This window comes from Dicentrarchus labrax, unplaced genomic scaffold, assembly GCF_905237075.1.
Source record: "Dicentrarchus labrax unplaced genomic scaffold, dlabrax2021, whole genome shotgun sequence".
Lineage (NCBI taxonomy): Eukaryota > Metazoa > Chordata > Actinopteri > Moronidae > Dicentrarchus > Dicentrarchus labrax.
The window spans coordinates 9,714,103-9,738,501 of record NW_026136718.1 but is presented as its reverse complement, the minus strand read 5'-3'; the positions used below and the strand labels follow the sequence as shown (position 1 = coordinate 9,738,501).

Genomic DNA, 24,399 nt, shown 5'->3' with positions numbered 1-24,399 from the left:
TCTGTTACCTCCAGGCTGACAGCTCACCTCTCTCTCTCTCTCTCTCTCTCTCTCTCTATCTATCTCACACATGTACATGTATATATAGTTTACACACACGTACACACACACATACACACACATACAGGCCCAGCCTAGGTGGGCCTGTAACATCCATCAATCACGCAGCTCCAGGCACTTGGAGGAGCAGCACACTGAAGTTCGTACAGCACCATGATGGATTACAGCAGAAATGTGAGGTGTAAGCTTCTGTATCACCGCTGAATACTGCTTAGTGTGCAGCAGCGTCACAATAAAGGTCCTTGCCTGAGAAAAGAAAGGCTGTATCTGTTTAAACCAACTGTTTAGTAATCTAAGCCAATAACTGCAAGGCCTTTCAGAGGTGTGCGGCTCCTGCTGCTGCCAAGAATCTTAATGAGATTCCCCCTTTCTTATTTAATCAAAAACTTTATCCCAGTTTACACCCTGCCTCCACAAATACAAGGAGTCTTAATTTTGAGACGCAGTCTGAGGGAATGTGTGGACAAAGCTAACCTTGTAAAAGAGCAGAATACTGCTGAGGGAGAGCACTGCACTTAAGGTTTATGTTAATATAGCAAATATCCATCAGACGTAATGTAGAAACTCAGCAGAACAGGAAGGCATACTGTAAATTGCCCAGTCAGAGCTGAGGAATGAGTAATGGATGGTATGTCGACTAACACAAGAGGAGGAGGAGGGAGGAGGAGGAGGAGGAGGAGGAGGAGGAGGATGTTTAATGTATATCAAGCCGAGTATATTAATTGCTAAAATTGGACTTTCTGCTACATTTGTTTTCAAAGCAAGAAATGGAGCCTCTCTGAAAATAACACACACAACAGCAGTGAACCTGTGACCCCAGCTGTTCTGATGCTGATATCACACACTGGCAACCGCTCGGTTTCAAAACAAACACACAGGAGGAAGAGCAATGCCATTTCAGTTGATAGGAGAATATAAAACAAGCCTACCGATGATAACAAACACACCTGAAGCCATCAGCTGGTACTCTCACACAGCTAACGGGAGGATGGAAAGGACAATTCTCATCGGTTTAGTATGCATTAGGAATGACTATTCAAGGTGAGTTCCAGAGGGCGGGATACTTTCTGGGTTATCTTTTCCATCAGCTGAAATGTAGGTCAACCTACCTATCTAGTAGCAGGTGTGTATGTGTGTGTAGAGAGTGTATGTGTCACACAGCAATCACTTTCCTTAAGTATTTTCATCTAAACCCACTGGCACACTTTCAGAAAGCACTCTCTACATCCTCCTTCCACGTTACGCTCCCTCAACGTCCCTGTTTCTTTTCTCTTTGTTTTTCAGCTTCCCTCCTTCTAGTTCTCTCTCATTCTCCCTGTGCCTCTGTCTCTATCGGTCTCTCTTTCTTCATTCCTTCCCGTCCATCTGTCTATTCCTATTCTGTTCGTGGGTAAAAGGTTTGATAGAGACTCTCAGGGTTTTTTTTCAAGAGGCCCGCCGTTGAATGCGCAGTCAGCAGAGAGAGCTCAACATTTGTCAAGAGGTGAAATGCAGTATGGAACAGCAAGTGCCACCCTCATCCATTGGATTGTATTTCTCAGTATTTATACTCCAATGTCAATGCTAAGATTAAAATGACCTCGGGCTCATCCCCAATTCTCCTGGGGATTTGTTTTCACAACAAGAGAATATGTCTGAGCAGTGAAACCAGAGCATATAAAATCCAAGCTGTTTAGCCTGACTCTAACCTTCTGCAAAACTTTAAATAACCTGCAGCAGAGCAGTGGAGCTGATACACCAGGCATCATGGCAGCTTCACTAATGATTCACTGTGCATGAGTTAAACTGTTGTTCCTACTATAGCTGCAGCTAAATATAACACCATAATAAACGTAGAACAGCAGAATAGAAAAGCTGGGATATTTTCGTCTTTAACATCCCAACACCAGTAGTAGCGTTTAAAAATATCTAAACCTCAGATTAGAGGAAGCAGTGATATGTATTGTATTATTCATTTGGCAGCGTGTTCGTTTTCTTTCTCTTTCAAGCAAAATTACTGCTGTAGCTTCTTGTCTGTATTCTGTCCAGTGTGACTGATTCGCACAGCTACAGTTTAAACAGTATAAACAGCACTGTACCTGTAACAGGTAATGACAGCAAAGCAGAACACACACAGTGATCAGATCTGATGTTCAACAAGGCTGGAATATTGGTCAGCATCAAAAATAAATATTTTTATAAATCAATAAGTAGTTTGATATTTTAAGAAACACGTGTATGTACTTTCTTGCCAAGAGTTAGATGAGAGGATTGATATACCACTCTCATATCTGTACACTAAATATGAAGTAACAACCAGGAGAAGTTAGCTTAGCATAAAGCATAGCATAAACTGGAAGCCTTTTCCCTCTTTTTCCAGTCTTTATGCTGAGCTAAACTGAGGTAGCAATCTACTAGCTATATATTTACTCATCTAACTCTCTGCAAGAAAGAAATCAAGCATACTTACCAATGTCAAACTGTTCCTTTAAGGATATTAAATCACTGGGAACAACTAATATATCCATTATATAACTGTTTTTTCTTTTTATTCTAAGTGAAATTCAATAAGAACAGCAAGGACCTGCTAATTCCCCTTGGCTGGAAAATAGAGGTGAAACGATTCATCAATTAATTGATTGACAGAAAATTCATTGGCAACAATTTGAATCAATTAATCATTGTTCTGAGTCACTTATCAAGTAAAAATGACAAACATTTAGATGTTCTAGCTTCCCCAATGTGAGGATTTGTTGCTTTTCTCTGTCAGTGTCAATTGAACATCTTTGGGATTTGGACTGTCGCTCAGACATAAGACAGATGCCACCTTGTGTTTTAGTAAACATTTTCACTATTTTCTGACATTTAATAGACAAACCTTTAGTCAAATAATAAAGAAACCTGACAGATGAATCAGTTATGAAAATAACTGTTAGTTGCAGCCATACTGTCAAGATTAGCCATTGACCAAATACACCCTTGCAAAGATGTGTTGCTGACAAAAGACAACCTTCGAAGCAAGTCCTTACTTTTCATACGTAGCGGTGACGAAGAATGCGTAGACTTGTGTGTGCTTATGATGTCGGATTTGAATGATGAGCTCTGGGATTCCCAGCCGGATGTGGTTCAGTAGCCATAGCAACGTGTGGTCATCTGTAGTGTCTGTGGCAGGAAATGAAGAATAAAAATACATTTTCAGCTATACCCACGCATCACTGTACACGGGAGCTTACAGAGTACTCCCACAGTTTTGTACTATTTATTCCTGAGCAGCAGCTGGAAGTTAAATGTCGTTCTAACAAACACTTGAGAATGACTCTTCCTCTCCGCTTTAGCTGGTTCAGGCGATGGCTAAGACAGTTCAGTGAGGTAGTATCATCAACTAATGGTCCTCATCATTATTATCAGCAGTAGATAACTATTGATTCCTGCTGTTGCAGATAATGGTTTCCATTCTCTGCTGCTCAGTGGTAGGTTGGGATTTCTGTGCTCTTTAAGAGATGCATAATCTTCTAAAATGAATTTAGATGGGAGAAAGTAAGAGATATAAAAGAGGATTGCTTTCTTCTTTGCCTGGAGAATGAGTAGGCACATTTACAGCTTCATATTTATAACACAAGTTCAGAATGAAGAAATTGTACTTCTATATTAGTGAGAGCTAATATTTAGACCGTAAGAGCGGAGACAATGGAAAGTTAGGACATTACGTTCTTCTTCAGAGGCCTGTTGGAGGCTTAAAATATGGTGTTATGGTTAAGTAGAGCTGAAACAATTAGCTGATAAGACAGAATTACTTGGTGACTATTTTCTGTAACTGATTAATAGTGATAAAGCCCCCTTTCAAGCAGAAAAGGCTTCTCATCTGGGAGGATTTTCTGCTTTTCTTTGTCTCATATGATAGTATACTGAATATCTTTAGGTTTGAACTGTTAGTTGGACCCAACAAAACAATTAAGCCCATATTAATTTGAGCTGTGGGAAAATGTGTTTGGCTTTTTTTTGTATTAACACATGATTAACACATTATCAGACTCTGTTAGATACACCTAGGTTTAGGTGAGGGTCAGGGCTGACCTTACGCATGTTGTTGTGATGATTAAGATTAAGTTTAAGGGTGAATTTTGTCCTCACTAGTATAGAAATAAAAACATGAGAGTGTGTGTGAGTTTCTGACCTGCAAATGTCATGAGGACATCACAGTTCTCTGTGGGCACCGTTTTCATCCAAGACTTATGAGACATGATGTGTCTCCCAGCCTGCAGCAGCCGCTTTCCAAACAACTTATCTGAGAGGGAGAGAGACAGAGAGAGAGGCAGAAACAGGGGGAGAGAGACAGGCATGGGGAGAGATGGAGAGAGTCACCTTTTCAAAGTGAAACAGTGTAAGGAGCAATGACATTTCAACATTTTCGGCAAACCCCCCTCCAAAACTCTTACCCCTGCTGCCCCGTTACACACACAAAATCGTCCTTCTCGACGGGACAGATTTAAATGTCATGCCGCTTTGCCTCACAACACAAGATTGACAGAACTAATCCTGCCCTGCCAAGACCAGAGGCCACACATTGTCCACACTTTCCGAACTGTCACATACACACAAACACTCAACTCAATCAACTCAACACATGTAAGTGCAGCGATTTCTCACTGTTGGGATGTGTGCACACAAAAAATTCTTAAATAACAAAGGAACGCTCTTTAAAGTTCACGGCACGATAGGTAAACATTTCGTCTATGAGTATACAGCCAGTACAGTAAATTCAGCTCCTGTGTAGAATTACCTTGTCTCTATTCCTGAAGCCAACAGCACACCAAAAATAGCTCCACTGTAGCCACACAGTAATGTCACATTATAACACGGTCGCCCTTATTGCAGCAGTCTGAAGGAAAATAATACACAGCATATATTTCTTCTAGGGTCAATAGTTACGTCATGGAAAAATGTGCATTTTTAAAACAACTGCCGTTTTTGTGACAGGGTTCAAATTAACTTTATCTTTGCTCTGACATCTCATTCATCATGTCACCGATCCTCTAGAGTCTCTATTTCCACTTATATGTACTTCAGAAAGGCAGCAGTGCCAATAGTTTAAACAGAACTAAGTGATTCTGTAACCAGTGTAACCTCAGACCCTGCTCAGCTGTCAAAGTCTGTGAAAACCATTTCCCGAGTCCTGAATAATAATGACAGCAGCCTGGAGAGAATGCCCATCCCACAACAGTCTTGTGATCACTGAGCCATTGAGCGTCAGACGAGCCAGAAAGTGGGGCACTTTCTAGAGCTCACACATGGGCCCGTTTAGCATCACACGATTGATCCAAGACTATACTATTTGTTTGTTTTTATGTATTTACAAGCAGAAGAAAATGTGATGATACCTATGAGTGGAAGACCAAACTATGAAAGCTACATATCATCTTACACCTGAAGTACACGTACATCCTGTTTATGTGTTGCTCACATGGTTACAAAAGTGAATGCGCACTCAAAAAGGTCAAGGCCATGGCAGGCTGTAAATTTAACCGTGATATCACCACTATGAGCATAGCGCTGTAAATCACGCTGTATCTCTGCGCGTTCTGTGGATCCAATAAACACCTGTCACATAAAACCATCATTGTGCTGCTGCTCAGTGTTTCCCCCTACTCCCTGGAACAGTGGTGACAGACAGGGACAAACAGTGGGGTTCCCAGAAACAAGCCTGATAGCGTTTCCAGAGAATATATATTTGTTCTAAACATTTACAGTATGTATGTACAAAAATAAAGCTACTGCACAAATAAGTCACCGTGCAATTTTCAACAGGTGCAAGTCATTTTTTCCTCAAAGATTAGGTCTGCTGGCACAGTCTGTGTTTTCAAAGCTGTACTAATCATTTTTACATAAGCAATGAAATAAATTAAGTGTAATTTAAAGGGGTCACTAGTGCAACCAACATAGAATTATCAACCCAGCTCTGCAGTACTCTTCAGCCCTGTGGAAGCCTTTTAGTCTATTTTGGACCAATGTTTTGGTTTTCTGCCTCTCAACCTCATTTCCAGCCACAGTGGGGCAGATGTTTTTAGCTAAAAAGCTGTAATAAACCCACTGTACACAACCTATGTACGACCCACTGCACCAAACGGCAGAGAGGCAACTTGGTGGTGAAAATAGTGGAGCCTTCAGCAGCTTAAGAGCCAGATATTCTCCTCAGGAGTCTGTGGAGACCAAAACAGAGCTATCGCATAAGAAGAGTGACTCCAAATGAATGCTAATGTTGCTCTGTCTGGCAGCGAGATGTGAAAATAGGCAACTGTTTCCTAACTTGTTCAATAAAACTATTTTATTCTGTTGTGTTCACAGCTTGTTCCAGTGCCCAAAAAAGTCAGTTAATGCAGCTTTAAATCTTAAACCCATTTGTTTCTCAGATGTCGCATTCCTCCCGACTTAATGACAATATTTTAGCATCGTCTTTGATTTTTATTTATTAGCCTTATATTACAGCTTTGTTACAATTCTGCTGTTTTATTATATAACTTATAGCCTAATCTATAATATATCTATTTTATACTCACATAAAACAGATACAGAAAAATATGCAGTTTTAATCTCATTATCCTGTTGCTCCTTTTTGTTCCCTATGTCCTCTCTGGAAAGCACCATGGTTCTCACCTAAACAGTTGTATATAGATAATATAGAGCAAAAGAAATTAGAGCAATTAGACACAAAGAGAGGATGCCAACAACATAAAAAGCTTCACACAGTAAATCTAAGGACCCGTCTCCCTTTTCTCATTCAACCTCTTGCTGAAGATGTTTTCTGTCAAGATAAATCAAAACATGTTGGAGTTAGAAACTTGTACCTGTAAACAGAACTTGACTCAGAGGTAGCATTACTATTTAAAGGATCCCTCTTCAGTACTTACAAAGAGGTTGTGACAACTTAATCTGGTTCCACACTGCTCTTCCCCTCTGAAGAACATTTTCAAACATCGCAACAGGCTGAACAGGAAACAGAGCGAGGTATTTTTGACTTTTAATCTTGAGTGGTACTCCTAGATACTGAAATCTGACTGGTCGCTCCACTGTGCTTTAGATGAAATGCTGCAGGCAGTGCTGCGACATGACAGCAATTCTAATGAGTCCTGTATTCATCGCTGAGGGCAACACACACAGCACACACACACACACACACACACACACACACACACACACACTCCTGGAACAGCCAGCAGATTGGTTTCATCACTTCCACAATTCTTCAATTTATAAGCCCCAGTACTGAGCACGTTTTCAGATGTTTTGCATGCATCTGTGTGTTTGTTACTAGGTTGAACAGAAACATTTATTCATACATTGCCCTTCAAAGCTTCTCTGCACGGACTAGGCCAGTCTGACAGGTTTCTGTCTGCATGTGCATGTGTGTTTTTGCACTACACAAACAAATCACCTCTCAGCCTCCAATGGGAAAGGTTGTTATCACTTTTAGTGAAGTAGTTTCTTCCCAGCAGCACACCTGCAACCACAGCCAGCTGAGCAGAGTATTAGGCTGCTTAACAGCAAGATAATCAGGGTTCTTCTAGGGTTGCTAATAACTAAAATATTCAATGACAATCAATAACACTGTCAAATTTAAGATGTGGAAGAAGGGATATTTTGTTTTATTGTTACTTTAATACAAATTTATATTAGAAAAATGTTAATTTTCAAATCTACAATAACTAATGTTTGGTCATTTGGGGGCAGCAGAAAGCGACTGTAAACACAACACTGAAACATTTTAAGTTGATACGGCAATCAGTTGTTTATTTACACATCCAGCAGATACTGAGCAAAATTAGCATTTATTTGTAGTTGTATATCTGGCCACCTGGTGAATGGAAGTCCAATACTCACCCTCCTTTTAGCTCAGTGTTTGATCTCCACTATCTCCTGTGGGAAATATCTGGTCGTTTAGCTGCTAAATGCTACACTATGTCCACCAGATAGTTGCTAACTGTGTCTGTCTGCAGTTCCTGTTTCAGGAAAACAGCTGCCTACTGTGGCTGAAAAACAATGCTGATGAGACTGAAGTAAAGAGTAAAACTACAAGTGACCCCTTTCATATAAGCTGGGATGAGATCCATTGTCAAAATAAAAACATTATTATTATTATTGCCACTTTTTTCCCCACATATAAGCTGCATGCAGTTCATTGAGTACACAAAATATTACTCACCTCACCTTCTTGATTCTGACTCATTGAGACAATTATTTACAATCCTTTTTTAACTAATTTGCTTCTCATTATCTCTATCTCCCCCTTTGTGATTGATTTAACGAGGGTAATTAATTTGCATTGATGACTTTTACTTCATCAGTGTGCTTCATGAATAGTGAGTGCCCCAGATACATGCAGTGTATGATGGATTTTACACTGAAAAACATGCTTAATTGTGTTTAAATTGTTGGTGTTAAAGGTTAGCAAGTAGTTTAAAATGCTTAAAAATTGCACCTGGTTTTCAAAATATTTTAACTACAGCCCCGTCAGGTAATGTCTGCATTTAATGTACGAACAATTACATCAAAAACTGATCCCAAATGTTGTTTATGTTGGCAATATTAGTGAATTTCTGAGTCTGAAAGCCCCCTTTGGCCCTGTAACAGAAACCAGGTCGCTGTTGAGCAGGTTGGTCCCGGACTAGTAGTGATACAGATAAAAACCTGTATTACTCACGGCCTTCACAGTTAGACGACTCTTAGAGGGCTAACGCTTATCAGACAGCAGCCAGGCAGGCGTAACAAGCAGGGCGTCTCTCTGTGATCTGAGTTGCTCTCTGAAGCATTTCTGTGGGGTGTTTATGTGTGTGTGTGTGTGTGTGTGTGTGTGTGTGTGAGTGTGTGTGTGTGTGAGTGTATGAGTGTATGAGTGTGTTTGTCTGTGTGTTTGTGTCCACACAGGTATTTGTCTATGTGCATGCGTGTGAGCCTTGAGATATAAAGTGCCAGATTAATAGGGTGTAAGTCAGTTATGAAACTCAGGCGAAGCACTAAAATGAAGGTCACAGACACTTTAGGAAATACTTGATGATGCATTCGCTGTCTTCGTTTGATAACTCTCTGGTCTTTATGCTTGGCTGGACCAGCTTTGGGTCAACCTGGAAGATTTTACACCGCCAATTGGGGTAATTTAACGTTTCGATTGAGTTGAAAAAGAATGTATATTATAGCTGGGAATATTAATCAGGTCACTGTCTGAATACTGGCAGTTTCTAGTTAAGGAGAGTAGATAGTCTGACACCCAGAACCATTTTTCCATAGCTATTGTAGTTTCTCCTACATGTTTGGAATGAGAGGGTGAGACGAGGACATTGCAATCTGCAACTAGATGCCACTAAATTCTACACATTGGACCTTTAAGTTGACTCTTGCATAAAGGGACAAAGTAGATGATGCATTTACTTTGCTTTTACTCTCTTATACAATAGCTAACCACTTCATTCAGCAATGGTTTGGGGAGGGACAGCAGAAATACTGTGACTAAATAAACCACTTCGTACTGCAAACCTACAGGATCCAACACATAATGGTGGGAATTTGCAGACCATACATCTACTGTATAACAGTATAAAATAGACTATTATCTAATTTCATGTTCACAAGTTCACATCCAATTTCTGAAGATAAGGTATGGAGAAAGTCGTGATAACAGGAGTAGCCTATGCAGAATGAGAACAGAATGAAAATGTGTCAGTGATAAGACAAGTGATAATCTGCAAGATTGTTTTTCTGGCAACCCCTTTGGTGATTAGCAGTAATTGCTTTAGTGTTTTGCATAGGGGCCACTCATTAACATTCCCTGCAACTTCACACTGTACATTTAATCTGCCTTATTCCAAACAAGAAGCTGCTGTTGTTGCTTCAGTGCGATGATAAACACATCACTTTTAACAGAATAGAGGATTTTTTTTCCAGGGAGGACCTTGAACAACACATGATATTAGCAGTGATAGGACAATGACACTAAGATGTTAGAATTGAATCAAACATCTTAATCAATCAATCAAATCAAATCAAATGTATCTATTAAAAAATGGGAGAACCCTATTATCATACCGTCTGGATTTAGACTGGGCATTAAGTTCCCTTTTTTGTTTAACCAAGTAACCGATCATGAGACAGCAACATGTTTGCTGAATCAACACCAACGGTCTATAATTACAGGTGCAAACAGGTGATCATTGTTCCTGATGAAAGCCTTTCTTAGTCACTGTAAACACATTAAAGTAAAACCAAAAATGATTCCCACTTGAGAACACAAAAGCAGCATGTGGATAGAAGAGCAACTGTGGATTTGAATTTTGCAGGTCAATGACTGCCCAACAATCTGCTGACACCTACTTTGAAGCGCACTCCTTCTGAATTCAAGTTTCTATATTGTATCATTTTATCAGGTCAAGAAATCCCTATAGTAATCAATGCCTTCAGTATATACATGAAGACATTAAAATGTTTATTGTTTATGTACTATACAGTATAACACAGTATAAAACAGTATAAAAGGCCACTATAAACCTATAGAAAGGCCAAGTCATGCTAAAATGAATACATTTTAAAAAATTCTATGATATACCGTGAAACTTAAAAAGTACTGTGATACAACTATTTGGTCATACCACTCAGCACTAGTTCACATCAGGTAAAAATAAACTAAATACTAAATTACTTTTCCCTTGCTGTGTGTCATGGACCAGCTGTTAACCGTGGTCCCTTAATGCCTACACACAGTTGGCATTATTCAGGAGACAAAATGTTCCCCTTTCTGTCTTTCAGAGGCCTGCAGTGCAGATTTACGGCACTGATATGATGCTGGGGATTTGTACTTTCATATGCACCTCTCTAAAAAGATGCCTTCACTAAATATGCCTGGCAACAGTCTGTATATCCGAGGAGGCTGGGGACAAGAGCAGGATTTATATCTTCTCAGCAGCGAGTCAAACTCTTATTTAGCTAGTTTAATAGAGAGGCAGCGAGACAGACACTAACACTCACACGTAAGTAATAAAGGCAGACTGACAGGACTCCCAACAGGCACTGAGAGAGGATAGCTAACGATAAGACAGGCAAAAAACATTTCCATTGTCACATCCACTGAGTGTGTGAATGAAACAAATGACCCTATTAGAACGATTATATCAGTAAGTGGGACAGAAAACCTAATCAAGTTCAAACACCCAACAATTTCCTTAATTAGAATCATCTCCTTCCCTGACTCTGTATGATGTCGCCACACCCATCACCCAACACCACCAACAGAGTGCCCTTTCAAAACTGTTCCCAACGCCCCAAACACACACAACACACAGGGATGCAGATACAGACGCACAGTAAAACACACACAGACATGTAGACAGACATCACTGCATATGCACACAGAGGAGCGTCAACGACATGCATACTGAGTCATCAAATCATGCAGCTGAAATGTCTCAAATAAATACCAAATCAGACCGTTCCACCTGTGAAGATTATGTGAATCAAGCTGTGGATTCTGCAACTGCAGCCTACATGGCTTGAGGGGGAAAAAAGCCAAGCCATAACCCACCTCTCCTCTTATCTGTCCTTTTCTCTTTCTCCCACTTCTCCCTCCCTCCGGCTTTCTCCAACTTCCCAAACACTGACTTGCTTTTTTGCTTGTCGCAACGGCCACCTCATTGCACCCTCCCGATGTACACAGACTGCATACATTTTGGCACCAACTCAACAAACACTCCCAATTCCACATTGCATCTTTCCTTTACACCGACAGCTGCACACACAGATGTGCTTTAGATGATATGAAAGCAGCAGAGCACTCCTCCTGTCTCTTTTCTCTTTCTTTCACCTCCAGTCTGCTCCTCTCTTCCACACCACAAACCTCTCAGTCTCTCTCTTTCTCCTCTCTATATCTTTTTGTCGCTACCATCCCTGCCTCTTTCTCTCATCCAAATCCTCTCTCTCAGCCCCCCCTGGGCAGAATCTCTCAATCCGTCCTTCTCTCCATGCTTTCTTTTTATCTCTTTCTCTCTCCCAGCTCTCCTGCCTTCCCTCTCACTCAGGCTGTCTCAAGAGGTATTTGTCATCATCGCGTACATGGAGCTCCTGGATGATGCCTTCAAACTAGGTGGACTGAAAGAGGAGGGAGAGCTTGATAGTGATACAAATAAACCTGAGATGCTTCAGTGGCCAATTTCTGCCATTAGCAGTAGCATAACCAAAAAACATTTCTCATCACTCTGTAAATTGTAAGACATTGAATGGACTGAAGGCACATGAAGCAGATCATGCTGTAAGTTTCTTTGCAAAGACAAGAAAGTGACAGTCCGTTAGGCTCAGTATCAGCTGTGTTATGCATTTTTAAAAAGCATGTAATCAAAACGTTTCCTGTAGAAATTAAAGCTGTATTGCCATCAGCCAGCAATCAGATCTGCTGCTAATTAACAAACTTTTTTCTCTAGCCATTAATAAATACTGCTGACATAGTCATAGCATCACATTTAAACCAATTATACCATACACAGCAGAGTCAGTGGAGTATCAAAAAGGACACTAACTGCATTTTAAATTTACAATGGTAAAAGAAAGAGGAACTAACCATCACAATGGCGGCTCTGTGAGGTTTTACTTAAGGATAATTGTTCTTTGAGCTAAATGCTGACATGTTCACAATGGCAATGTTAAAATGCTGATGTTCAGCTGGTATAATGTTTACCATGTTTATCGCCTTCATCTCTATACCCAATCACCACCAAAGTCAGTAGGCATCATCCTCTGGGGAGCATGGTTGGCTGAGATTATTTCAGTAGTTGAGATTAAGACTGTCTTTCCTCAGGAGGGAGATAGGAGACATGTCTGTTCCACCTTTGTGACACATGGTGGATGTCAGAACTCTGGTTTCCTCATTAACAGGCGCAGGTAGTATAATAGAGACTCGTCCTTGGCTTCAAAATAACAATGATTACATGTGACACTGGAGCCGCCCGTGGCTGCAGGCCAAGAGAAGGACGAGGCAAGACCATGTAGGAAGAAAAGAGCCACAGTGCTCACACAGCAGAATAGTTGAAGCATCACTTTTCCCCCATCCCATCATCTTTCTCTCCTTTGTTTGTCTCTGCTCCTCAACTTCGTCTCACTATATCTGCCTCCTTCATTTCCCACCTCTCTCTCTCTCTCTCTCTCTCTCTCTCTCTCTCTCTCCTTCTGCCAAGTAGACTAATCAGTGGTTCATTCTGGGTTATCTGGTCAATTTTGGTAAGCTACCCCCGTGAAGAAGCAAAGAAGCAGGGATTGAGCTGTCATATCTGTTATAAAGCTGGGGTTAAATGAGGAAAATGATGCAGTCTATTCAGTCAGGTAACAATCATAAACCAACACCAGTGTTGAATCCCTTTCATGCCCAGTCGGTGCAGACTACTTCTTTAGACAGCCACAGACTGGTTATCTAACTGGCTGAATTGAGCATTGTCAAGGGGGAGATTACGAATTATGAATAAGCGAGTGGTGATGATGAATATAGTGGAGTGAATAGCAGCCTTTGTGGAGCAAACAGACTTCGTTGTTGAGTGGTGGGCAACTGCCAAAGAGGAGGAAGGGTTTTCTGATCACATGGAACAAAGGGACAATGCGAACACACGCAAGTGGTCACGTCTGCGTTGTATAGAGTAGTTTAAATGGTAGCAGCATCACATTTTTGGAAGATTTTAGCTTAATATATATAATATACCAAACTAGATGTAACCTGTTAATTAGTGCGTATTGGTAGGCTGATTTTGTTACCTTCAGACAGAGCCATGCTAGCTGTTACCCCTGTTTCCAGTCTTTATGCTAAGCTAAGCTAACCGGCTGCTGGCTGTATTCTGAACACAGATACGAGAGTGGCATTGATCATCTCATTTAACTCTTGGCAAGAAAGCAAATTCACAATATAATATTTCCCGTAACTATTTCTTTAAGTTGAACGTTTTACCTAAGGTCAAGGAGGGGCCTGCTGCACTACAATGCAAATTTAATCACTTTGACACAAAAGCTTTTCTTCTTCAGAGCACACAGAGGGTCATATAGAGGACCAAACAACTCAGGCGTTCAGAGAAAACGGACTCATACATTTTTAAGGAGCTTTAACAGAGGGCATTAGTGTCTAATGTGGACCTGTTACTGTACATCTGACTGATTGAACCAGAGTCAAACCTAGCAACCTTTTGTCTAGGAAAGTTGTTGTCTCATATATTTAGTGGAGGTTAATTGAATTATGGGAAGAAATATAGAAACGAGATTGCTTTCATCAAAACTGAGGGGGTTCGGTTTGTGCCAGTGTCTCAGGAGGTCCTTCATAATCATAGTAATTATAATCATTAGACAATCAGGCACTCTAGTGTAGGGGGACATTCCAGTAAACGTCAGCGAAACCAGAGATTTCTATTCACATAAGATATTATGCTGGGCATTAGGGCAATAGAAGAGGATAATAACTGAGCACCGGGCATTAGGGCAAGAGAAGAGGATTATTAATAACTGAGCACCAGGCATTATGGCAATAGAAGAGGATAATAAATTAATGAATTTAAGATATTGTAGCAGTCAATCAGTCTGATGGATGTGGACTACCCTATCTGTATGATGGTAAGAAATTCTATTCCTGGACAGGAAAGATGGGAAAGCAAGCTCCAAGTCAGATCAATACCCAGTGCAACTAGTGATTATTGTACATTACTACACCATCCCTCCCATTTCCTTTCCTGCTCAATGACAAGCAGAGGAAGACATCTTTAATGACTTAGTCTGCTTTGATTTCTCATGCCTTTCAAACAACAGCTTGAAGAAGGAATGTTAGGAAGATCAATAACACTATTATACATGTTCCAAAAAGGAAATAGAGCACAAGGAGTACTGTAGACGCAGCATAAGAAGTGTAGCACAACTGCTTTATTCAAATGTAAAATAAATTGTTAATCTGAAACAGAACTGAGCAAATTCAACCCAACTGGATCAACTGATTATTAGTTGCTAAAGCCTCCTCAGTTTAAAAAAGAGGCAAATTAATTACTCTTCTCTTTGTGAATGGAGACGGTCCAACTCAAAGAGCTTTACACAAACAACAGGCTGTTGACTCAGGAGCAAAGTAAAAAAAAACTGGAGCTATTTCACTCGCTAATGCAAATACGGATGTTACAGGGGCAAAGCGGTTTATTTTCCTTGACAGCCAATTTCGTCAGGCATCATGAGAAACACTGCACAACCGCAGCCTTCCCATAGCACTTTGTTAAGGGCAATGACAGGAGTAAAAGCTGCAGCAAGCATAACACAGAGCGCCAGAATCATGATTCTCTGACCATATGACAAAAAGATGTGTAGCCGACAAAACAGGCATATATGTTCTTTTATATGTGATGGTGTGGACTGAAGAGTAAAAAAGAAAGCAAGGAGAAAAGAGAAAATAGAGGGGTAAAGGTAAAATATATGAGATGGAAATCCATAAAAGCCTGTACTTTCCTGTTGTAGGCTTTCGTCAGTCAACATTGACAATGTGCAAATATGAGCAGGAACACAATGTTCCCCCCTTAGCTGTACCACATTTGAATTCCTATTAAAAGTAGTGGCCAAAATCTGACTGGGCTTTTCAGAAAAGGAACAAGAGATGCCAACCAAAACTAAACAAAAAGAAGAATGAAAACTACCTCAGTACTAATTACACACTCCAATCTCTTCAACCCCACTGAGCCTTCAGTGGACGAGTTGGTACAAACTCACGCTGAGCAGCCAGGCTTTGTTCAAACCAACAGAGCTTCATTTAAAATTCTAGAGGAGATCCCAAAGATATCACAGATGTCAGGCTGAATTATGAGAAACTGTGTATAAAATGATGCACAAGACAACAAGAATATTTCCATTTGATGGAATGGTGCAGCCATAAAATAATGGAGTCTCGGGTTTAAATTCCTAATTCAGTGTAAACAAGTGGCTTCAGTGAATAGCTGGAACAATCTGATACACAATATATATGTGATACTGTTTTTTTTTCCAACTAAATGCTACGCTGAGGTAAATATAAAAGAAAAGGTAGAATTTAAGGGGCTAATCTAAAGTGTAACAGACTGCTTTAACCTTTAGCAACATCCCTTATGTCACTTCTCAGCTTTACAGAGATTTATAGTGAATTTCAGCTCATTGTTTATCTGTGTATAAGATAAGCCGGCGAAGTAATACAGCTCTCTAACTCCAGATCTCAGAAAAGCAGTATGTTCAAATACACTACCTGTATATATATATACACACACATTATTATACATTATATAATGTACATTCATTATGTGCACATTGTGAACACAAGTTTTATGTGTTATTGATATAATAGCTGAGACTATAATATGCTTAGTCTTTGGCTCAACAGCTGTTTTCTTTAAGGTAAATGGCACTGACATTACAGAAAGTAAATAATAAAAAAATAAAAGCGGTACCTTGGTGACAGATACTGCTTCTGCTTCAACAAGAAACAGAGCAAGAAAAACAGATTAAAAAGGAAGGCAAGAAAAGCGAAAATACTTAATTTTAACCTTAGATTTATTTAGGTGAAATCTCAGGGAGGAACCCTCTGCCAGACTCCTGTCTGTCATCTACAGTTGTGGGCTCTATGCTAATGTATGCAGCGAAAATGTTGTTTTCCCCATTACGGAGCTACACACAAGTTGCTCTCTCTAAACACTCTAGTTGGAGTTCAGACAGAAGAGATAAAGAGTTGAGGCTGGTGAGCGCTGATTCTGTTCCTCGTATGCACTAAACAAGCTCCCTTCCTGCCCCACACCATTACCAAACAAGATAAAAAACGCAGAGCCATGCAAGAAAAAAGGTGAACATAAGGTAAAAGCGATGGAAGAGCTTCTGAGTTCTGAAAGCATCATCAGAGGAAGGCTGAGTGCGATGCAGCATTTCTGAATTACCTTGAATAAACAGATTATGTCGCTTTCTACTAAAGTTTAACAATCTCCATGCTACACAGGGTGATGAGGAGAAGATGATGAGGATTGATTTCACCTCTCTACTTACCACGCAAATGTGAAAGTGTAGTGGCCAAACAAAATGAGTCACAGAAGGGTATTAAGAGGGAAACAAGAATGATAAAGAGGATGCAGACCTACATTACAGACTGACAGGCTTTAAAATTCCCTTGCTTCTCATTGACTGGCTCCGTGCTAACACTGACATGGATAATATGTCTAGTTATTAGCTGGAGGAGAAAGAGCTTTTCTCCCCCATGTGTTGTACGTTACACTTTCACAGCCCTTTAGACTTCTCTGGGGGCTGCAGAGTGGCTAATGTAGAGCAATTCCCCACGACCGAGGCTAAAAACAGGATTCCTCACCATGGTCATTGTATCTCTCCTGGCTTTGCTTAGCAACTACCCCCCCCAAAAAAATATAAAGGAAATCAAATCCAGGTCTAGTCAGTACATTCACAAAGGATAAAGGACAAGGTGACCGAATACACTTCATTCCTTTTTTTCCTTCAGGAATGCAATATCAGTTACACACTAGAGGCTGGTTATTGACCCTGCTCTGCTCACAGAGAATGGAGCATAAACTCACCGATAAGGTCTCTGCGACGTGTCACTGCTTCCACACGAGGCAGGAGACAGGCAACACCAGCAGCACTATCTCTGTGCATGAAATGCATTAAGCCCTGGAGTGTGCATTATTATTTTCTGCTTACAGTTTGATAATCTTTCTGGCTATAAATGGAAGTGTAGATTTCCAGAGAGCATGAATGGGGATTTAGAAGTTGGTTGGCTAGAAGCAAAGCAGCATTATGGGTGATATGATTAAGCCATTAAAAACTTGAGAATCTGGGGCAAGTGAATCACCCCTGGCTAGGCAGATGGTTTATCAGGACTCAGGGAAAGTGTTTGTAACTTCCTAAAACGTACTCACATCTACTGGCTCTGGATATCTACACAGCAGTTACAGGGAGCCGCCGTCCCCTGAAGGTGTGTGATACAGACGGAGCATGTATGGGATCATGCAAACCAAGCCAACAGGAGTCAGGTAACAAAAAGGTACGCTGAGCTGTTGGTTGGAGGGTGCGGCCACACTCATCCATCACTAAACGGATATATACTCAACAGAGCGTCCTGCTCTCGGTTTGTTTAACGCAAAAAACAATTCCTTGACTCTACTGTTGGAACTCGTGCTGGGAACTCTGAAACATATCATCTCTAAGAATCTTTCTCAAACATTTTCTGTCTCTAAAAATGGCACAAATCTGGCAAACAAGGTCGCCTCAACAGCCCCGTACAACCAACAGACCCTCCGCAGTGGAAAAAGGAAATTAAACAGACAGACAAAACAGATCAGTGTGGTCACAGTTTTTCAGTGTCAACCAAAGTCACATTTCAAAAAGACCTTTCTGGAAAATTAAATATCATTTCTGATGCCTCGACTCTCGGGTACCTGCAGAGATACCGTGCTGTTTTTCCCAAATTTAAAATCTAAATACCAAACAGAGAGGAACTAACTGGACTCATTTCAGGGAGGGTAAAATGATTCAACTGCCCACCAAGGCTGAATGGCAACTGAAACAGAAACACACATTTTTACATTGATTAAACTAAATCTAATACGGCTCAGTCACATCATGGCCGATTCATGATCTGCCAAATAAAATCATTATTCGGACTGCTGCATCCCTGATCCTCACAGGAACATGAGGTGATGAATCTTGCAGCAGAAAGTTGAGTTGTGTAGTTCAGATACAGCCACTATGTGTGGAAATAGACCATGAAACGAGTACCAGGCACACAAACTAAAATAATCAACAGGAAATCTACTAAAATAATTGCAGCACTAGCTGTGGAGTTTACCACCATCTGACTAGAACATACTTCACTGTAATGATTTTAAATTTAAAGCAAGCTCATATATGAAGTGTAATCACAGTAAAGAACTGGCCACTTGATTTTTAGAGTTTGCCTGATGGCCTGCTGAATTCTACCACGAAATGTCTTCCCCCATCAAGAGCTGGTTCACCAAAGCAATTGGTCACTTGTGTGTTTGAGCGATCAGATTAATAAAGCTCCAACGTTACTAGCAGCAAGGTCACCCCTTACAGAGGTGATTTTCCTCGATCGCTAATGCAGCTAATGTTCAGCTCAGCACTTACTCTAGAAGGGGAGAGGAGAAGGAGAACAGGAAATATATCTCTGTGGAGCATTCAATGAATAAGAGTGAGATAGGAAAAGAGATGCAGAGAAAGAGGCATTAAGTTCAGAGTCATTAGGCACAACACACTGCTGTCATTATATCATACTGCATTACATTCATCAGCTCCTTCATTTATGAAGCTGTGGGAGGCACAAAACCAATGGCTCAGTCTGTCTGCCGCTGTGGAAAACAGCTCTTCTTTTGGGAGGTTCGTGCTTTTTCCTCTCAATACTGCCCTGCCTTACACTGCTGTATTTAAAGCAACCTGTGTGACACTGAACCTGACTAAATCTCTCTGAAGCAAAGCTGAGGTATTCTGCTTGCTTAAGAGGCAGTGAGAGCGAGAGAGCAGAGCTCTGGCCAAGAGTCTATGGTTGAGTGCAGATCCCTGCTTAATACATTTTTCTCATGTATTTTGCAGAGTGTAAAGTGCATTTATTAATGCAAAGCATGAAGGATGGAGTTAAATAACTTCACACAGATGAAAATAGACCCTTCAGATCGCCACTGCCTCAGAAAAAAACTTTCGCTATCAGATCAGAACACAAGTGAAAAGAGGGTTTCGACTTTACTTGCTAAACCTGCACACTTTTATATATTTTATATATTCACCATATAGTGTAGAAGAAAAAAAAAGCTTAGAAGTAATATCATCTCATGATGCAGACTGTCCTCTAATACATGGGCGCTGAGGGGGCTGCAGCACCCCCTACAATTCAGCATAATGAAAACCAAAAATGTTTCAACTTATGACTATGCAAAAGGAATGCAAAAACCATGAACGTCATGCATTTAGCATTTAGTATGATGGCATTATATAGACTGTTTTTATCTGACAGACTTCCAGCATCCCTGCTGTAATAGTGTTACATTCCTACATATTTTGAAATGGGCAATTAAGAGCTAGTGTCATAGCTGTTGTGAAGAATACCCATGCATGTGGCTACAATACATTAATTAGTGAAGTATTTTGGACACTGTCCTGATGAGAGAGACTATTCAGTCATCGCACACACAGAGCATCTCATTAAGCCAAAACTTTCAGCGGCCCACAACAAAAAACACTCACTGTGAATTAAACCTGACGATAAAATACAGGATACAAAGGTCAAAGGTAATTTGTATTACAACAGAGTGAGTTTAAATCACAGGTTTTCAGGAGGGTGTGCAGAGACAAAATGTATTTTTCCAAAGTGAGAATAAATCTCACCGTAAATCCTAACAAATGTTCTACATCCTTTACCACTGTGCTAACCACAAATTATATGACCTGATTTCCATAACACAGAATCTTATCAACACTAGCCTCAGAGGGAAAACAAACTAATTGGTGAGACTTTTACGTTGCTTTTTCTAATGATGGGCACTTAATTAATCTTTGAAACGCCGGCTTGTGAGTGTTGGAGCTACAAAGGAAGATGGCTGAGAGGATCAAAGTCATTCCAGTCTACTGTGGAGGGATTAGGAAAATGTGGTGGAGGCATGGAGACAATCGAGTATCCAAGCCCCGAGTGAGGAAAATCCTTCCAGGCTGCAACCAAAGTCTCAACCGGAGAAATCACCCTGACTTACTGCTGTGCTGGCTGACTGACACGGACACGTGTGAGGGCGGTTATGTGATATCATGGTAATCCCACTGAAGTCCCCAAACTCAATCCTTCTCTCTCATGACCCATGCAAGGAAAATATACAGGGCAAGCAGGCGCAGATCCACATGGTACCTTTGATTCTTTTGATACAAACTGTGATGTAGTTTTCTTATTATCTGGGACGCATGTGGTCTTCAGTTTCTGTTTAGACACTTTACCTTCCCTAAGGCTATAGTTTATATATTCCCTGTCAGACATAATATTCTCCAAAAAACAAAAAACAAAAAAACAGGGAGGAGGTGCTACTTGGATTTGACAGCAATTTAACACAAAGCGGGTGGTGCTCCTGATGCATGTGTAGGCAAATTCTGTCCACATAAAACCATAGTGGCTACATTGTGGGGGTTTGTACTAGTTGTATACTGTTTCAGGAAACCCTATATGTATATATGTGTTCATCGCTGTTATCTGTGACTTTGGGTTCATCCATAAAGAGGGAGTCGGATGTGGCTGCGGAAATGATCATGTCTCATTGAAGGTTGTACTTAAATGATTCACTTGTCTGTGATTGTTTGACCCTGCAGTCAATGTGCATTAGTCTTTGTTTGTTAACATGTAGCCACAATAATAAAGGCTTTTTAACGTAGGTACTTTAACAAGGACATTCCCCAACCAAGTGGTGGGCTTAAATTTAAAAATGTATTCATGTCAAAGGAACTCAAGAAGAAACATTTATGTAGGCCTGGGTATCATTCGAAATTCAACACGACTACACTACCTGAGTTTTCTGTACTGATAGCTTAGGGCTGCACAATTAATCACAATGTTACTGAAATTGCAAGAAGCTACAATTATGTGTATCAAAACCGCATTATAATGAGTGATATAATGAAACACTGTGGTGCTGCAGAGATTCCCTGGCCTAAAAATCTTGTTCTCCAGATGTAAGAAAACATATTTGTTTGTCACATCATCACAATTTTATTAGTTTTTTTCAAAGAACATTAAAATTGTGATTGCAGAAAGGATCATTCACACTAATCGTGAATGATATCGTGCAGTATTTTTACTGTATCGTGCAGCCCTACTGTTAGCCAAACAAAACATTATCGATACCCTATTGATGTCTCAACACATGCAGCCATAGAAGAATCCATTTTAACTAAAATTGTCAAGCTTCTTATTTTGAATCAGGAAGTATCTGATCAAAGAATAACGCTGCAAGATTATGAATCAGACCGGGGATTTGATGCCAGCTACTTGATACTACAGATACATTATGATCAGTAACAAAGGTATTAAGTATATTCAGCCCTACACATTATAGACCACTGACCCAATTCATTAAGGGTTTGATACCAGTAAATGCTTACATGTGAAGATGTTTGCTATCTGCTTACCCTTACAGGTTTAGACTCCCAGTCCTCCTCCTTACCCTTCAGTGCTGCTCCTAGCTAATGAAGTAACTGTAAAATCTATATAATCTTCACTTTGCTGACCCTTCAACCCTCCTGTGACCCAGTCGAGGGCCCGGATGGCGCCGCCAGGTGCCACCCTCTCAACAGGATGACATCAGGCTGTTCTTCCACTCAGCAGCAACCTGCTCAGGTTACCTCGACCAAGTGTGGAAGGGAGCGCTCATCCGCTGACAGCCCACTGCTCCACTGCATCACTCTGCAGCAGTACTCGCAGGGAGCACAGAGACTGTCTCTGCACCCAGCACGCAGGAAAACAACCCTGGCTCGGCAGCTGAGGCTCTCTCTACCCAGGCTAATATTGTGGTCTGTTCCAAAAATAGCCTCGCTTGCAATTCTCGCAACGAGACGACTATGATATGGTCTATTCAAATCTACTATTAGTGTCATGGAGTGTAAACAGAAAGCATGTTTGTTATGCTCACATTGTCTTAAAAAAAAGGTAAATAATACTATGGTTTTAGGACTCCCTTAAGGATAATATAGGATATAAACAACAACACACTTATAATAATAGCAAATTATAAGAATATTATTATGAGAGGGGCAGCCTTTATAGCTTAACACTCATTAAAATGACAAAACATGCACCTGCACTATCCAATAACATGGCAACTCATACTGGGGCAGGGTTATAGACAGTAGCAGTCTAGTCAGTAGTTTAGAAATCCCAGGATGACATCATGAAGTTAATAAACATTTGGAGGAAAAGATGAGCAGCCCTCATAGATAACACACAACTTCCTTTAATAAAAACAACTAGCAGACAATCATAGCCTACTAGCAGCCTATGAGGATGCTCCACTATAGCAGCAATTAAGTACAAGCACCCACAGGAATACTGTGGAAATAGGCTTGTCATGACAGGAGACAGGCTCACATACAAAAACCGCCAATAAGGTCAAAACCAGACGCTAGCATGTGCTCCAGTGTGGCCATTTTCCTAAAGAGAGGATATAATAGCAATAGGCTAATTTTAGAAAACCGCTGCCACAGGAACATGCAATACAAGTCAAAGCTATCATTTAAAGGCCTGTGGTCTAATCAATTGGTCATTTTTTGGGACGTCCTCGTGGAGACAAAAGAACGGGTGCCGCGAGATGTGCGACGGTGCGGGTGCTCGTCTCCCAACATCACGTTCACCTGTCCCATCTCTCCTTCCCAAAACCGCATCGTCCAACGCGAAACACGCACTGCTCGACTCACCCAGTACACCGGAGGAGGCTTGCGGCGGGGCAGCGCCCGGCTCCGGCCTCTCCGCGTCTCCCTGCTGCGCTCGGTGTCGGTGCCGGGAGCTCTCGGTGCTGTCGCCGGCGGTGGTCGCACCGCTGGCGGCCGCCGCGACTGCGGCGCCTGTCCCCGTGTCGGGCATGCTCTCTATCAGCGAGGAGCGACGGAAGATGAAGATATTCTCCGGGAAATTGTGCAATGGTATCGCATCTCAGGAGGAGGGCAAAGCATGGGTGTAGCGCGGCGGCCGGCGGGGGTCCGAGTGAAGGGTTAAGTGAGTGTGAAAGTGAAGTGAAGGTTGTCGGTGTCGGTGCAGCGGCGGATCATCCCGGTGGTACTCTGGAGCAGGATGCGCGGCTAGATGGAGAGCGCTCCTCCAACGACTATAGAGGAGGGACAAAGAGAGGGAGGGAGGAGGGGAGGGGGGCTGGGTGACACACACACACACACACACACACACACACACACACACACACACACTTTACAACAATTCAATATAGCAGCCGGATGATTTTATGTCCCAGATTGCAATCAGTCAGGAATTCCTTCATCAGAGATTAAAAATGTGAAGTCAAGTTATAGGAAGCTCTTGTTGCAACCCCACTTCATGCACAGTCCACTTTAAGACTTAAAAAAAACCCTCACAGACATATTTGAAGAACATAAAATAGTGATATATCACTCAGCGGTCTCGCCGTCCTCCAGGAGAAGTGTTTATGTTTATCGCCCGACAGTGACCTCGCCAGCAGCAGACAGGTTTCACATTGGTGCCAGAAATAGAATCCGCTTTAAGGCAAAACCCAGAGACACAAAATGCATGTTTTGCATTCATAAAATGTAGTTATTGAGTTATTTCTTGCTCTCTTTCATATATTTATG

At 41.1% G+C, this 24,399-nt stretch overlaps 1 protein-coding gene across 1 annotated transcript in view; it reads right to left on the bottom strand.

Annotated features, from left to right (window-relative positions):
• Positions 1-23,926, bottom strand: part of ano8b (anoctamin 8b) — a 38,241-nt gene extending 14,315 nt beyond the window's left edge. Inside the window, 3 exon segments of the mRNA XM_051376876.1 lie at positions 3,069-3,201; positions 4,214-4,324; positions 23,497-23,926. Coding sequence (XP_051232836.1) covers positions 3,069-3,201; positions 4,214-4,324; positions 23,497-23,662 — 410 coding nt within the window. The 5' untranslated portion in view covers positions 23,663-23,926.
• Between the last annotated feature and the right edge of the window lie 473 nt (positions 23,927-24,399).